The sequence below is a fragment of the Cheilinus undulatus genome, linkage group 14 (assembly GCF_018320785.1).
Source record: "Cheilinus undulatus linkage group 14, ASM1832078v1, whole genome shotgun sequence".
NCBI lineage: Eukaryota > Metazoa > Chordata > Actinopteri > Labriformes > Labridae > Cheilinus > Cheilinus undulatus.
In genome coordinates this window covers 2171621-2188927 of record NC_054878.1, presented here as the reverse complement: position 1 = coordinate 2188927, position 17307 = coordinate 2171621, and the positions used below count along the sequence as shown (strand labels likewise).

General features: G+C 36.8%; 2 protein-coding genes across 2 annotated transcripts; both read right to left on the bottom strand.

Annotated features, from left to right (window-relative positions):
- Nucleotides 1-2352: 2352 nt before the first annotated feature.
- On the bottom strand, nucleotides 2353-7465 carry LOC121521955 (gastrula zinc finger protein XlCGF57.1-like). Its single transcript, XM_041806174.1, has 2 exons — nucleotides 7322-7465; nucleotides 2353-4654 (listed from the first exon to the last, which is right to left on the bottom strand). The coding sequence occupies exons 1-2, from the start codon at nucleotides 7359-7361 to the stop codon at nucleotides 2970-2972; spliced, it is 1725 nt and encodes a 574-aa protein (XP_041662108.1). The 5' UTR covers nucleotides 7362-7465; the 3' UTR covers nucleotides 2353-2969.
- Nucleotides 7466-10526: 3061 nt separating this feature from the next.
- Nucleotides 10527-13435, bottom strand: LOC121521956 (zinc finger and SCAN domain-containing protein 21-like). Its single transcript, XM_041806175.1, has 2 exons — nucleotides 13305-13435; nucleotides 10527-11146 (listed from the first exon to the last, which is right to left on the bottom strand). Exons 1-2 carry the CDS (start codon nucleotides 13366-13368, stop codon nucleotides 10527-10529), a joined length of 684 nt encoding a protein of 227 aa, XP_041662109.1. The 5' UTR covers nucleotides 13369-13435.
- Between the last annotated feature and the right edge of the window lie 3872 nt (nucleotides 13436-17307).

The following is a 17307-nucleotide window of genomic DNA, read 5'->3' as shown; positions in this document are numbered from 1 at the left end:
GCGAGCATGATGGTTCTCTCTTTGTTGTAGTTAGTGCATGCCATCAACTGGCGGCCCGGGGGCCATATCAGGCCCCACAAAGCTTCCTGTCCGGCCCCAAAAAGATCAATAAATTCAGAAAAGGAGGAAAAGAAGATGTTGTGGTTTTCAAGAGAATCCTTTGGCTTTAAATGTCTGCAGCTGTTAAATCCATTACAAAAATGACTAATATTGAAACAGTTTTGGACTGACTCAACATTTGATTTGTTTTGATGGTAAATATAAAAGCAATTTTAGTAAATATTAAAGACAGGAGGTTAAGGTTTGCAGAAATGTTGCCAAAATGGCCAGATGAAGTGATGAAAAGGGGATAAAGAGTATCAAAAATGGGTGCTAAGTGGCAAAATGGGTTGTGGAGTGACATAAACAGACTAAAATTTGTAGGAATGTGCCAAAAAAAGGTGCAAAAAGTAATAAATAGTGGTCAAAAAGTTGAAAAAGTTTATAAAAGTGTGCCACAAAAGGAATAAAACATGCAGGAAAATGGGTTTAAAAGGGGTTAACAAATAGCAAAAATTGGGTTAAAGAGACAAAAATGGAAAAAGTATAAAAAATTGGTTAAAAGTGGCAAAAATATAGTAAAATAGGTAGTGAAAAGGGGTTAGAGAGTGGCACAAAGGGGCAATAACTGGCAGGAATGATGCACAAAGGGGTAGAAGAGTGGTAAAACAGGTGAAAAGTGGTAAAAAAATTGGTATAGAAGTGGCAGAAATGGTGCAAAAAAGTATTTATTATGGACTTAGTTGATTGTTTTTAAATGAATCTTTTATCCACAACTATTTAAAGTATTTATTTTACTACTTGCTGATGTCTGAATGTCTTTTAACAAATCTTTATTCTTGAATATTTATTGTTCTTATTAGTTACCTGTTGCTGCACTGGCCAGAGAACTATTGACATTTTGTTGTACACCTGTTGTGCAATGACAGTAAAGGTTTCTTGAATCTTGAATAATGGCTTCTTAGTAGCTATTCTTCCCTTTAAGCCTTGTTCCGTCAGTTGTCTGCTTATGGTCATTCTGGAGACTTTCTCAGACTCTGATCTAGCAGCATTCATCTCTGCCTGAAGATCAGCAGTGGTCTTCCTTCTGTCTCTAGTACTTCAAATCTTGAGGTGTCTGACATGTGCTTCAGTTAACTTTGGTTTCCTGACGACCACACTTTGAAAACACTTTATGTCTTTCCCTATTTGTCTCAGAGACCATCCAGCATCATGAAGTGCTTCTTTCATTTTCACTGAGCTCTCCACATTTTACCATTTTGAACAGGAATGAGAAATTTCAAACTGAATTCACCTTTTTATACCCAAATCTGAGCCGGCTCACTGGACTTCTCTGAGAAGTCAGAAATGAATCGAGCATAACATTCAACCACTAAAACTCATTTTTCTGTTCAGGAATGCAAGTGAACAATTAGAATTTGACATATTAAAGTTAATATTATATTCAAGAAATATTAATGTGCTTTACTATTTCTCAGTTTTTTTTTTGTAAATCAGTCAATTTGAAAATTCATAAAGTTCATAGATAACAATAATAATGATATTTTAGCATTAAAAATATCATTTGGGTTAAAGAGCTTCTACATATTGGTGTATTAACCATTGCAGAAACATCAAAAATGATGTTGGTAATTACCAGTGCTGTTAATTTAGGGCAGCTGTGGCATAAACCTTACTTTGGGTGGTGGTCTAATAAATTTGTTAAGCACTGTACGTATATATTTTAATAAGTGTACCATGTCACTGTACATTAACACGTGTCACTTTAATTTCTATTGACTGCACAGGATGTTACTTTTATAAAAAAAAAAAAAAAAAAAAACTGTTTTATTGGAAACCAACAGGCTATGTTCCTGTGGTTAATCGGGCTCCTGATTAACCAGGGGAACATAGCCTGTTGGCTCCTTATGGAGCGGCATCTAGACAGGAACTAACAGGCAAAGGACAGACATGCCTCAGACCAGTTTAAACATTTCAGTTAGAGTCCAGCTTTGTCAATGGTACATCAATTAATAAAACTACATCCAAACTAATTTGACAGATTAAAAAAAACAGTAGAAAGCAGTTTGGCGTAAAATGACTAAAGAGTTTAAAATACCAAAACCAAAACATGTTTTCAAGACAGAACTTGGAGCGTTTTCAAATCATGCTGCCATGTGGTGCATATAATTCACAAAGAGAAGAGGACGAGGAAGCAGCTGAGGAACAGAAAATGTCAATCAATCAACCAATAAATCATCCAATCAAACCAACCACTCAACATCTTTTTATTAACAAAGCATAAAATCAGAAGGTGACACAAGGTCTGTTCAGCCCACTCTTTAGGATATTATTTACAAAGATCAAACTTTGATTCACCATTAACAAGAATAACATCAAATATTTGCTTCACTCTGGTGATTCATTGAAAAAACCCAAATTTCCAATTTGTTTTCAGGAATTGGAAGTTCATTCCTAACTTACTGAGCCCTTATTGGTCAGGCAGCATCATATCTTGAAGCACTTAGAGCAAGCCAGTCTTGTACCAACATTAGTCACATTCTTTCCTGCTTGAATTAACTCTAATCTACATGCTAAGTTCATTATGGTCCTCTTCACTGACACCATGGACAGATTTGGGTGTAAAGGGCTCGTAGATGGCAGTTGTGTAGGGAAAGCATATGCAGGACAAGATCAAGCAGCCATTTGACATCAAGTGCAATGCAGTATATACAACAATGGAGGCTTACGTGGGAATTTGTATTTTTAAATGTTCAAAGATGTAGAACCCAAATGTGTTTTTTTTAATGAAATACAAGTAAAAGATAACAGTGTTGATCTAATAAGGTAAAAATGCTTTTATAGGTTCAGGATTCACTTTGAATCTTTTACTGCAAACAGAGCAGCCAAATGGTTTCTTAACTGCGATGTATCTGATCACGCCCTTTTTCTCAAAATTGTTTACCACATTTAGAGCAGCTGAAGGGTTTCTCTTCCATATGAACAATCATTTGAGTGGTTGCATGTCCTTTAAGGTTATACCGTTTACCACAGTCAGAGCAGCGAAAGCATTTCTTCCCTCTGTGAATGGCCATGTGATGTATCAGATTTGACTTTTGGGAAAACCTTTTATTACAGTCAGTGCAGCTGAAGGATTTCTCTCCTGTGTGAATCATCATGTGTTCAGTCAGATGCCCTGATTGGTTAAATCTTTTTCTACAAACAGAGCAGCAGAAGGGTTTCTCTCCTGTGTGTATTCTCATGTGTCTGGTCAGATCCCATTTCTTTTTGAATGTTTTACCACAAACAGAACAGCTAAGCAAAGGCTTATTTATAATTCGTCTCTGAAGTTTTTTGTTTTTCACAGTCTTTGCACCTAAGTGAGGATTTCTCATATCCTGCCAGTCATTATTACTGTGATCAGGTTTATTTTCAGTCTCTGGTTGTAAATGTCTCTCTGGATCAGAGTTCCTGGCTGGTTCTGTTCCTCCACAGTCCTCTCCATCAGTTCCTGTTCCTGCCCCTCTTTTCTCCTTAGTTTGGGTCTGATAAAGCTCTGAAGCCTGACCTCCAACACACTTGTGCCTTTTTAACTGTGAATGCCATGAGAAGCTTTGATCACAAACACCACAGTAATATGGTTTCTCCCCTCTGTGATGTGCCATATGGAGGGTAAGAACAGATTTTTGAATGAATGTTTTATCACATATAGAGCAGCTGAAGGGTTTCTCTGCTGTGTGAACTAACATGTGAGTATTCAAACTTCCTTTTCTGTTAAATCTTTTACCACATTCGGAGCAGCTAAAGGGCTTCTCACCTGTATGAATTCGCATGTGTTTGGTAAGATTTCCTTTAACATTGATTCTTATACCACACACAGAGCAGCTGTAGGGTTTCTCTCCTGTATGAATTCTAATGTGTTGAGTAAGATGCTGAGTAGTTTTGAATGTTTTACTGCACACCGAGCAAGTGAAGGGTTTCTCTCCTGTGTGCACTAAGATGTGAGTGGTCAGACTCCCTTTTTGGGTAAATCTTTTACTGCAAAAAGAGCAGCTGAAGGGTTTCTCTCCTGTATGAATTCTTATGTGTCTGGTCAGATCCTGTCTTGTTCTGAATGTTTTACCACACTCAGAGCAGATATATGGCCTGTCATCAACAACATGAGTATCCAATAGCTTATTCTGATTTTTTTCCACAGAGTTTGAACCTGACTGATGATCTCTCTTCTCCCTCCAATCTTCACTGTCATCAGTCTCAGCGTCTGAAAAGTTTTCAGTCTTGACCTCAGTCTCTGGTTGTAAATGTGTTTCTGGATCCAAGCTCCTGGCTGGTTCTGCTCCTCCACAGTCCTCTCCATCAGCTCCTGTTTCCATCTGTTGACTTTGTCCCTGATGAAGCTGTGAGGACTGAGGTGTTTCTTCATCATCTTCACTCTTTACAATGACAACAGTGAATGGGAACTTGGTGTTGTCATCCTCCTCCAGTCCTTGGAGCTGCTCTCCCTCCTGACTGCTCCACAGTTCCTCCTGTTCCTCTTTAATATGTGGGGGCCCAGAGTCCTCCTGGTCAAGACTGGGGCTCCACTTCTGCCTCTCAGGGGGAAGCTCTTCTGTATTCACCAGCAGTTGCTGGTCATCTGTATGACACAGTAGAAACCAAAATTAATAGGTATTGTTATGGCTGCAGTTGTAATGTAACCAATTTTGTTGTTGTTTGTTGTAACTTGTATATGCCCCAAACTGGCTGTGCCTGCAGTGTTTGTGTGTGTGTGTGTGTGTGTGTGTGTGTGTGTGTGTGTGAGTGCTGAATCTCTGGGTCACGAGTTTGGTGTCTATCTACCTAATTAGGCGTGCCATTACCTGCCACTTATTGGCTGCTTAACCCTTAGAGCTCATGCGGCACGGATCCGTGCTACAAACACACCCCTTTGTAAATTGCTTGGTAACTTTTGAACCATATGTCATAGACACTCTTTTTTCCTCTGAAAGCTGACCATTTTACTGTTTGTTTTCTACCCTTGAGGTCTCTGTAGCCCTTAAGAACGCCGTTCTAGCGAGCTCGGAACTTTGGTGACTTTTTGGGGTCTTTAAAGGTTAAATCCACGGTGTTAGATCTGATAATAAGCGTTTTTTTGTCCATTTTTAATCCATTTTCGATCATGAACTTTGGCTGTCTTCGGTGGGTAGTGCCATATTTATTGAGGGTAATGTTTACATGCAATGCATTGTGGGAGGGGCTGTCCTCCAATAGCAAGATGTTGCATCTCTACTGCTTAGTTCCCATGTGGAGTGGTGATAGGCTGTGGCAGAGTGTGTGATTTAAAGACTGAAGTGACATCACCACAGCAGCAGGGGGAACCCCGGCACATTCAGATTCCAACCGGCCACACCAGTTTCTTTGTTAGAGCTCTTGTTGTTGATTATGCTTATTGGGTAAAGTAAGGGTGAGCCTTTGGTGTCTTTCTTCATCCAGTTAGTGCTTAAGGCTTGTGCCTCGAAAGCCGGGAGATTTGTATATTTATTCTGTTTTATTTGTAGTTTATATAAAGACCGACTGTCTCTCCCGTAGCGTATTTTCTTAGTTTAAAGTGTCTCTCTGATAAAATGCAGTAAAATAGAACTGGTAAAAAGAATGGCAATGTGGTTGAGTATCTTGCCCAAGGACACATCAACAACATGTGACTGCAGGAGCTGAGGATCAACTCTACCCACTGAGCCACTGTCGCCCCTAGAATTAAAAATGTTATTTTATTGTGTATGTCTCCATCTAGAATATTTAAGCACTGATGATTAAATTAAGCATATAATACGCTCTCATATCAAATGTTGGTCAGAGTGCTCTGGTGAAATTTGGTGAATATGAGAATCTTCTTAAAAATTATGTAAAAGTGTATTAGGAACAACTTTGAACGGTTGGTGAAGAAGTGGACCCATTGACTCCTGGGACAGCAAAGCCACCTCAGAAGTACTGACAGATCTTCTGCTCAGACCCCTCAGCTGTTGAAACACAGACTTCATAAAAAGCAGAGGCCCCAGGATTATAAAAAAGCTTGCTGGTACAACCAGGTCTTAAACTTGCCTAGAGGGCTGGACTTTCTGACTGCAGCAGGGTGGATCTCCAGCTTTTTCCCTGCCACCTTCAAAGTTGGGCTGAACAACTTTGAAAAAATGTCTTATTGAGATTATTTTGACACAGATTGCAAATGCAGTATAAATTACTGTATAGAAGGGAGTGCTCATTTTTTATGCCAGTCTCATATTTAATCAGAAAAAACTTGTTCAAAACTAAGTAAAGCAGGATTTTTTTTCTCACTGTTTTGGAAAAAATGGCACTTGAATGGTTGCATAATGCATAGAGCATAACATCTCTGCTGAAAAATACAGTATTAAACTGGTACTTTGACACATTTTAGGTTAAAGAAATATTGCTGTGGTAGGAGTTATTATAATTTCATCTATTATTTTGACTTATTGCCCAGCCTTAACTTACTTCATACTTCATTTTTCCACTTACCTACTGAATATTTTAACCCTGGCTGTTCACTGGGGTGTGAGATCGATGGGTACACAAGAAGATTACGACTGATGATTTTTTTAATTTTTATTTTGAAACACAACTTATTTTTAAATTCTGAGAAAATGCCACAACTCTGACAACACTTAAAGCCAGAATTCTGAATTTTTTTCTTTTTTTTTCCAGATCTGACTTCAATATTAATATTCTGACGTTTTCTCATACTTTAAAAAGTGGTGTTTCAAAAAAAAAAAAAAAAAAAAAAAAAAGACAGTGTTATGTAGATGGGCTCGATGGCCTCCCAGGCAAAAGCAGAGTTTGTCAGCCCTCTTTCAGTCCTTATGAGTAGAGATAACCATTATATAATATAATCTAGGGTCAGGTGTGCACCTTTACTATATATTAGAAAAGTTTACTTTTATTTGAATATGATTTCGCTCTATTTGTTTTCATTTCAACATTTGTATTGCTCTGTCTGTATCTACTCTTAAGTTTTTAGTTTCATGTCTGAAAGCTGCTTTATAAAAAAACTTCTGTTTAAACACTCGTGTTCATGAAATGTGCATCAGAATGACCTTTCACCTCTGATTTTCACTAATAATATGAAGCTCTGTCAGAAACAATCATTAGTTATCAGCCACTAAAGAGTCTGTTAGTCCGGTAAACCCTGTGATGCTCGTATCAGGAGCTAACTGATGCTAACACCGTGAACGTTAGTTAAATGCTAAAGCTAAAGGCTAACAGAACCATTAACAGAGAACTCGTTCACAATAATGTGAATAAAACCCACCTGCTCTCTGCTGATTCTCCTCTCGGTGAAGCTCGGACATTTCCCAAACACCCAAGTGTCAAATAAAACTAAACGACGACCGATTTTTACTTAAATACTCTTTAAACCTTTAACGTTAGCACAGACACACATGCTAGCCATGGAAGTGCCTACAAACCCGGAAATTACCCCTCTTTAACTTCTTCTTCGTTGGTTCTTAGAGTTGATAGGCGTCCTTAAAGTTACACTACCACCCTCCTCTGGATTTGTTGTTCATGTTCCATCTCTATTAAACCTGAGGAAACAACACCTGGAAATCTGAGGGACTAACTGTAAATATTTCAAATGAATAGAAATCGTTTCTTGATGAAAGACTGAACATGAATAGAAAGCATCGCTTCTAAATAGAATGGTATATTGATAATATATATTCAATAAAATACTTGGGATTCAGAAAACAAATCAGAGAGAAACTTACTGAGCGACAAACTCTACTACACGGATTTTAACAAAACTAAGATTTATAATTTGTACTTAATTTGTAAATAATAAATGTGAAATTTCTTTTTACTCTAACTCTTCTAACTGTTAAAAAACAATGTATAACCCCCCAACACACACACACAAACACACACACACACATCATCAACTACAGATGTACCAAAACAGAAAATGATTTTAATGTTCATGTAGACATAAACTGTGCATATCACTTTATTAGGTTTTCATTGTTTTAACAAAAGTTGTTTAATTCAATTCAATTATCATTCAGTTATTATTAGCATCATAGAAGGCCATTCTGAACCATTCAACATTTCTCTTTCAGTATTACAATCTTTTTTTCTTTTGATACTTATTTGTGCCTTTCTACACAAGCCCATTTCCACCACTTAAAAAAATCTAGAAGTTAGGTAATGTTAAAAAAATCTTGGTCTGTAATGACAAAGGAAGTCGAAGTTATGAGAAAGGAAGTTATAACTATGAGGTAAAAAGTCAAAGTTATGCTGAAGTAAGCCACGATGAGATAAAAAGTTGAGACTATGAGATAAAAAGTTATAATTAGATACAAATCTGCAGTAATTGAAAAAAGGCATTCGAGTTAAAAAGTCAGACTTCTGAAGAAAAAAAAGTGGAATGAGGGGACAAAAGGTTGAAATGATGAAAAAGATCATAATTATGAAACTTTTAAAAATCAAAGTTGAGTGAAAAAAACATGACATAAAGATCAAAATTATGATATATATATATATATATATAATCATGATGTGCTGTCATATAATTTCACTGTTTTTTTTTTTTATCAATAAAGACAAATTTGTCTCAAAATCTCCACTTTGTATCTCATAATTATGACCTTCTAGCTCAGATTTTCAATTTATGATTTGTTTTTAATAATTACATAATTGTATTTTTCCCTTTAAATTTTGGAAATAGGCTTCCATAAATTTCAGAATTCTTTTTTATTTTTTCACTATGAGCTAATCCTCAGCTACAAGTATTCTGTTTGTCTCATACTGACTTTGCTCCTCCACACTCCTCTCCATCAGCTCCTGTTTCTGCCACCTTTTTCTCCTCGGTTTGGTTTTGTTGAGCTGAAGACTGTCCTTCCCTTAAATGATTGGACAATGGAAATCTTTGATTAAAGATAACATAGCTGAAGGGTTTCTCCACTATGTGGTGTGCCATGTGAAGTGTCAAACTGCATTTCTGTTTAAATGTTTTACCACATTGAGAGCAGCTGAAAGGTTTCTCTCTTGAGTGAACCAACATGTGTTTGGTCAGAACCCCTTTCTGATTGAAAGTTTTGCTGCAAACGGAGCAGCTGAAAGGGTTCTCTCCTGTGTGAATTCTAACGTGTCTGGTCAGAGCACTTTTTTGATTGAATCTTTTATTGCAAAAAGAGCAGCTGAAGGGTTTGTCTCCTGTGTGAATTCTCATGTGTCTGGTCAGATTTGCTTTCTTTTTGAATATTTTACCACACCCAGAGCAGATATGTGATTTCTCATCAGTGATTGGTTTTTTGTTTTTGGTGATTTCCACAGATTTTGAACCTGAATGATGCTCGTCAGTGTTCCTCCCATCAGTCTCAGTTTCAGAGGAGTCTCCAGTCTTGTCTTCAGTTTCTGGTTGTAAATGTTGTTCTAGCTTTGCTCCTCCACAGTCCTCTTCTGCCTCTTTTTCTTCTTTAGCTTGGGTTTGATAAAGCTTTGATGCTAGACCTCCAACACATTTGTGGCTTATTAACTGTTTAGGCCATAAGAATATCTGATCACAAATATGGCAGCTGAAAGGTTTCTTCCCTCTGTGATGGGCCAGGTGAAGTGTTAAACTTTGTTTGAAGTTAAATCTTTTACCACAATCAGGACAGCTAAAGGGTTTCTCTGATCTGTGAACTCTTATGTGTCTAGTTAGATTGGATTTCTTATTAAATCTTTTACTGCACTTTTCACAGCTGTATGGTTTCTCCCCCAGGTGAATTCTTATGTTTGTAGTAAGAGTTGACTTTTGGTTAAAACCTTTCCCATATTTAGAGCGTCTATGAAAGGACATGTGTCTGGTCAAGTTCTCTTTTTGGTTAAATCTTTTGCTGCAAACAAAACAGCTGAAATGTTTACCGTCTGTGTGAACTAACGTGTGTTTCTTCAAATTAGTGTTTTGGTTAAATCTTTTGCCACAAATAGAATGGCTGAAGGGTTTAATTCCTGTGTGAACCCTCATGTGTTGGATCATATCATGGCTCTTTTTGAACGTTTTACCACATTGAGGGCAGCTGTGTGATTTCCCATCAGTCATTGGCATCTTCTTTTTAATGTGGTTATCCTCACTGTCTCCAGTCTCAGCTTTAGAACAGTTTTCAGTCTTGTCTTCAGTCTCTGGTTCTAAATGTCTCTCTGGATCTGAGTTCCTGGCTGGATCTGCTCCTCCGCAGTCCTCTCCGTCTCCTCCTTTTGCTCCCTCTCTTTTCGCCTCAGTTTGGGTTTGATGAAGCTCTGAAGTTTGGACCTCAACACACTTGTCTTGTTGTAATGGATTTGTCCATGTAAATTTTTTATTCAAACCACAGTAGCTGAAGGGTTTCTCCACAATGTGATGTGCCATGTGAAGTGCAAGACTCTGCTTATGGTTAAACCTTTTACCACAGTCAGGGCAGCTAAAGGCTTTCTCTCCTCGGTGAATTGTCATGTGTCTGGTCAGATTGGATTTATTATTGAATATTTTATCACACTCACATGTGTTTGGTCATGTTTCCTTTAAGATTAAAACTTTTACTACAAACAGAGCAGCTGAAGGGTTTGTCTCCCGTGTGAATTCTCATGTGTGTGTTCAGATTATGTTTTGTTTTGAATGTTTTACCACACTCAGAGCAGCTGTGTGATTTTGGACTAGTCTTCTGTTGTTCATTGTTTATGTTTTCTAAAGAGTTTGAATCTGACTGATGTTCTCTGGTCTCCCTCCAATCTTCACTGTCTTCAGTCTCAGCTTCTGAAGAGTCTTCAGTCTTGACCACAGTCTCTGGTTGTAAATGTGTCTCTGGGTCTGAGCTCCTGGCTGGTTCTGCTCCTCCACAGTCCTCTCCATCAGCTCCTGTTTCCATCTGTTCACCCCATCTCTCATAAAGCTGTGAGGACTGAGGTGTTTCTTCATCATCTTCACTCTTTACAATGACAGCAGTGAATGGGAACTTGGTGTTGTCATCCTCCTCCAGTCCTTGAAGCTGCTCTCCCTCCTGACTGCTCCACAGTTCCTCCTGTTCCTCTTTAATGTGTGGGTGCCCACTGTCCTCCTTGTCCAGATTGTGGCTCCTCTTCTGCTGCTCTTCTTTACTCACCAAACACTGTGGGCAGTCTGTGGGATACAATAAAGAAAACAGTTACATCCTGGAGGTTGAGCTAGGGGCCCCTGCCTCCCTCTGTATCTCTGTCAAAGTGGACTTAATAAGACAGAGCAGCCAATATAACTCTAGATTAAATCGTAATATGTCCTTCAATTTTCAAATTGCATAAATGTGAAATGTGTGATAAAATACCAGTTTAAGGCATTTTAGCAGAGATGTTTTTCTTGCACATCATCAAACATTCATGTTTTCTTTTTTTTTTTACACGAAGCAATAAATTCTACTTTCTTTATTTTTGTATGTTTCTCTTGATCAAATTGAAACTGACATAGAAATGATCATTAATAGACAGAGTGTGTAGTTCTACAGTCTTTCCTTCTAAATATCTTGACATCAAAAATGGAGTCCCTCAGGGTTCAGTCTTGGGACTAACTACTGTTATTTACACTTTATAGAAACATAACTGGTTATTAGTGGTGTGAAGATAATCCCATATCTATCGGTTAACCGATCTTCACGTCAGTGGTCTGAGTGCATCGGTGCACGGAGCCCTGGATCAGTAAGAATGAGGCACGAACCGGTCTTTGGACCGGTTTTAACATTAGAGATTGGTTCATTGATTGCTGCTTGTTTTCATATCCCATTCCGCCATGCTCTGGCTCAGCATCTGTAATCTTGCGCGACCTGCGGTGACCTTTTACCTTTAAATGAGAGTTCTGTTCCCCGTAGGTGCTCACTAGGTAGCTAGATGTGTTTCACTGTTTGCTGCCTAAACGACTTTCAGGTACAGTTCTCCACCTCAGGAAAAAGTCATGTGGACTTTATATGAAGGAAGGATAACTAAAGTTTAGCTAAGATGCTAACGCTAAACGCAGCACAAACAGACCTGAGAATAAACACTTTTTTGAGTTAAAACTCTTCAGTTATCAGTGTAACAAGAGCCCCTTTATTCACGGGATTTACCACCATAACGTGTTGATGAGAGTGATTTGGTGACATAATCAATACATCTGAGACCACTGATATGATATTAAACAGAGAGGACTTCACTGAGCTGGAGATCAGCTGTTCTCCAGTGTATTAATTCAAGTAATAACCATGTTTTTGTTTTTTAGAGGTATTATGAAAGGAAAAAAAACGTATAGAAAGGGCTGCTGGTCATTCTGACTCAATAAAAAAAGTTTGGTTTGCTCAAGTCATTTCAAACACAAATACATATTTTTTATGTCAAGAAATCTGTACATCACATGGGCAAAAAACAGAGCTTGATTTTAAAATGTATTCAAATTGCTTTCATCAGTCTTAGAACATAATACAACAAGTCAAATATCAATGGTTTTCACTCCTGCTGCTCAGACTTGGGTATGAACTACCAATCTCTCTTCTTTTTATTCTTTTAGGAAACATAACCGGTAGGTAGGGATGGGCGTTTGGAAGAAACCTGCCAACTCCAGCATCTATAATGTTAACAATCAATTAATAGATTAATCGTTATGTATGTATAAAAACATACATACATGGGCATATATGTGTATAGAAAATTTCCCTATATAACAAAAACAGGTAACTAAAGAGTGTGTTTCTAAATGACTTATTTATTTTCACCCTTTGAAAGCCTAGGGCTCTTAAACATAAACAAGGCATGGTCCCACTCCAGGGAATTCCTATAGCCACTGACAACGTTTATATTCATGACCATATATGATGAATTATACACTGAAATTGGCATATTTATGTCAATTTAGCATAAAAAATTAAAGTCCATGTTATGTGACGTGCTGTTTATATATAATCAGTTTTTCTGTGCATAGTCACAGTCAAATAAAGAAGTAGATTTAACAAAAAGAAACGCTGTTTTAACTCCATGGAGCTCTTTGAATGAGTGTCTGTATGAATGCTTCTTGGTTAAAACAGAATATTCTAGTTTAGTATTAGTTCGTCAACCATGAGCCACAGTTTCTCCTGATTATTGCTGTTAGTGTGAAGCTCTACCATCAGACATGTGATCATCTTAAACAAACACAGAAGAGTCCGTCTGTTCAGTAAACTGTGATTCTGCTGAGGCTAACACCGAGCTTTGTCCGTCTGTAACCGTTAGCTAACTGCTAAAGCTAAATGCTACCTCCATTAAACATCCACAGAAAACTCCTTAATAGGAATAAACCCCACCTTCTCTCTGCTGCTCCTCTTCGGGTATAACTCCCTCAAACTTTGACATTTTCCACACTTCCATTAGTGATGAAGACACCGAAATAACACCACCCTGCTGCTCTACACCGTTTGCACACTGGCATGTTAGCGTAAACCCGGAAATGTCGTCTATTGTTCTTCTTCTTCGTTTGTTTACGGCGGTAACCATCCATCACTTTGGTGCATTACCGCCCCCCTTCACTGCGGATTGCTCTGATCATGGATGAAATAATATCTTACAGAAAAATATCCATCCATCTCCAGATAAATGTGTCTTTCTTAACACCAAATAAACAAACATAAATATACAAAGTCTGCGATAACGCCACCTGTTCTTAATATCGTCTACTTTTCTTCTTCGTTGGTTAATACATTTTTTCTACATTATTTCTGAATGTCACCACATTAGAGATGTTAATACAATAACATCTTTTATAATAGTCAGTAACTTTTTTTTTAGTATTTTATTATTATCAGTATTATTGTTGTGATTGTCATTATTATTATTTATATTATTGACATCCATGCCATTAAAGCATATTTGGAACCTTGAATCTTATTCAGGCTGCTAGCATACAGATGCTGCATTAGCGCCCTCCTCTGGATCAAAGGTAATACTACATTTTCACAGATGGAGACACTTCCTGTTGGTGTAACATTCCTAAGAATAAAGTAATAGATAAACTTCATGAATGGAAAACACAATAGATATCCATGAGGAGGACACGAATGGGGCTCATTTAAATAGAATAGCTGTATAAAATAAAGTAGCTTTATTGTCATGGCAACAATGTAAACTGCTGCATTTAATTTACAACAAGGAAGAACAAATAAAACAAACAAAAACATTAAGGCCACTTAGCAACAGGATCTCTAAAGTTAAGACAGAGATAAAATAATTTTAAGGTGATGAAAATCGCACAAAAACAGAAAGTAAAACAGGATTTAAATGAACAGAGTATGAATACATGATTAGAATGACCTAAATACAGAGGAGAATGAGAGTCATTGGGAAAAAAAATCCTTTTGTTACTTCTGAGATAATAGCAAGGACACTGAGATTAAAGTCAGAACTCTGAGATTAAAGTCAGAACTCTGAGATTAAAGTCAGAACTCCAAGATTCAAAGTCAGAACTCTGAGATTAAAGTCAGAACTCTGAGATTAAAGTCAGAACTCCAAGATTCAAAGTCAGAACTCTGAGATTAAAGTCAGAACTCTGAGATTAAAAGTCAGAACTCTGAGATTAAAGTCAGAACTCTGAGATTAAAGTCAGAACTCTGAGATTAAAGTCAGAACTCCAAGATTCAAAGTCAGAACTCTGAGATTAAAGTCAGAACTCTGAGATTAAAGTTAGAACTCTGAGATTAAAGTTAGAACTCTGAGATTAAAGTTAGAACTCTGAGATTAAAGTTAGAACTCTGAGATTAAAGTTAGAACTCTGAGATTAAAGTTAGAACTCTGAGATTAAAGTTAGAACTCTGAGATTAAAGTTAGAACTCTGAGATTAAAGTTAGAACTCTGAGATTAAAGTTAGAACTCTGAGATTAAAGTTAGAACTCTGAGATTAAAGTTAGAACTCTGAGATTAAAGTCAGAACTCTGAGATTAAAAGTCAGAACTCTGAGATTAAAGTCAGAACTCTGAGATTAAAGTCAGAACTCTGAGATTAAAGTCAGAACTCCAAGATTAAAAATCAGAACTCTGAGATTAAAGTCAGAACTCTAAGATTAAAAGTCAGAACTCTGAGATTAAAGTTAGAACTCTGAGATTAAAGTTAGAACTCTGAGATTAAAGTTAGAACTCTGAGATTAAAGTTAGAACTCTGAGATTAAAGTTAGAACTCTGAGATTAAAGTTAGAACTCTGAGATTAAAGTTAGAACTCTGAGATTAAAGTTAGAACTCTGAGATTAAAAGTCAGAACTCTGAGATTAAAGTCAGAACTCTGAGATTAAAGTTAGAACTCTGAGATTAAAGTCAGAACTCTGAGATTAAAGTTAGAACTCTGAGATTAAAGTCAGAACTCTGAGATTAAAAGTCAGAACTCTGAGATTAAAGTCAGAACTCTGAGATTAAAAGTCAGAACTCTGAGATTAAAAGTCAGAACTCTGAGAATTAAAGTCAGAACTCTGAGAATTAAAGTCAGAACTCTGAGATTAAAGTCAGAACTCTGAGATTAAAAGTCAGAACTCTGAGAATTAAAGTCAGAACTCTGAGAATTAAAGTCAGAACTCTGAGATTAAAGTTAGAACTCTGAGATTAAAGTTAGAACTCTGAGATTAAAGTTAGAACTCTGAGATTAAAGTTAGAACTCTGAGATTAAAGTTAGAACTCTGAGATTAAAGTTAGAACTCTGAGATTAAAGTTAGAACTCTGAGATTAAAGTTAAAACACTGAGATTTAAGTTAGAACTCTGAGATTAAAGTTAGAACTCTGAGATTAAAGTTAGAACTCTGAGATTAAAGTTAGAACTCTGAGATTAAAGTTAGAACTCTGAGATTAAAGTTAGAACTCTGAGATTAAAGTTAGAACTCTGAGATTAAAGTTAGAACTCTGAGATTAAAGTTAGAACTCTGAGATTAAAAGTCAGAACTCTGAGAATTAAAGTCAGAACACTGAGATTAAAGTCAGAACTCCAAGATTAAAAGTCAGAACTTTGAGATTAAAGTCAGAACTCTGAGATTCAAGTCAGAACTCTGAGATTAAAGTCAGAACTCTGAGATTAAAAGTCAGAACTCTGAGATTAAAAGTCAGAACTCTGAGATTAAAAGTCAGAACTCTGAGATTAAAGTCAGAACTCTGAGATTAAAGTCAGAACTCTGAGATTAAAGTCAGAACTCTGAGATTAAAAGTCAGAACTCTGAGATTAAAGTCAGAACTCTGAGATAACAGTGAGGATGAAGTCTGAATTCTGAGATCACATTCAGAGTTCTGGGATGTAAGTCAGAATTCTAAAATCACAGTTGGGATTTTGAGATTATATTGAGGATTCTGAGAATAAAGTCAGACTTCTGGCAAAAAAATCTGACTCTTTTAGTCTTGAGCTCCTTGTTCGACATTGTTTTATGATTTTCAATTGAACACTATTATTTATTTTGTTTGCAGCATACATCAGAAGCAAAAGTACACAAATGAAATAAAAGCTTCTGCTTTATAATGGTTACAGAATTTAAAGGGGCATATTATGCAAAAATTACTTTTCAGGCATTCTAACAAAAATATGTACCCCTGGCCTGTCCACAATCCTCTCAAGCACCCCCACCCCCCCAAAACACGCTGTTCTCAGATTTTCCCCTCATGATGTCATGTGGGGAGTAAGTGTCACTCCCAGGTTGGAAGGAAGTTCTGCCCTCCTCTCCTGGCTTTATAGGAGTGGCTCTGGCTTTTAAGGAGGTAAATGATGTGACAACATGAGCTTTACTTTTCCCAAAGCTGGAGGGATCTCAAGGCTACATCTAAATAAAGCACACAAAGAACTGGGAGTGATGTCTTTTTGAAACATCATTAAGTATGCAATGAAATGCTAGACCAAAAGGTAGGGATTATTTTTGATTTCCATGAGCTGTATGAAGGCATCAAGATGAGAAGACACTTTAAATATGTATTTAACTTTATGTGTAATGAATCTAGATGACCTGAAATTTTCCATTTTTTTTAAAATTAGATTAAGAAAAAATGAATTCTTAATATTTTGAGAGGTACTGTAGTTCCTTAGACTAAGGGCAATTGAACAGTCAGACACAGAATTAAATTAGAAAGAGCCAAAAGACTTGAAATTGATGTATCTCTAAAAGGAACAAATGATGTTTAAGAACAGAATATTAAACATTGAATATCTAATCACAGTCCTTTTGCTTAAAGCAGACTTTCATTCAGTAAATATGTACAATATTTACTAAGTACCATTAAATTACATCATAGAGCAGTGTTAATTTTGGCAGCTATTTTTAATTTTAGTCTTGGTCTTTAGATTAAATGTCTTTT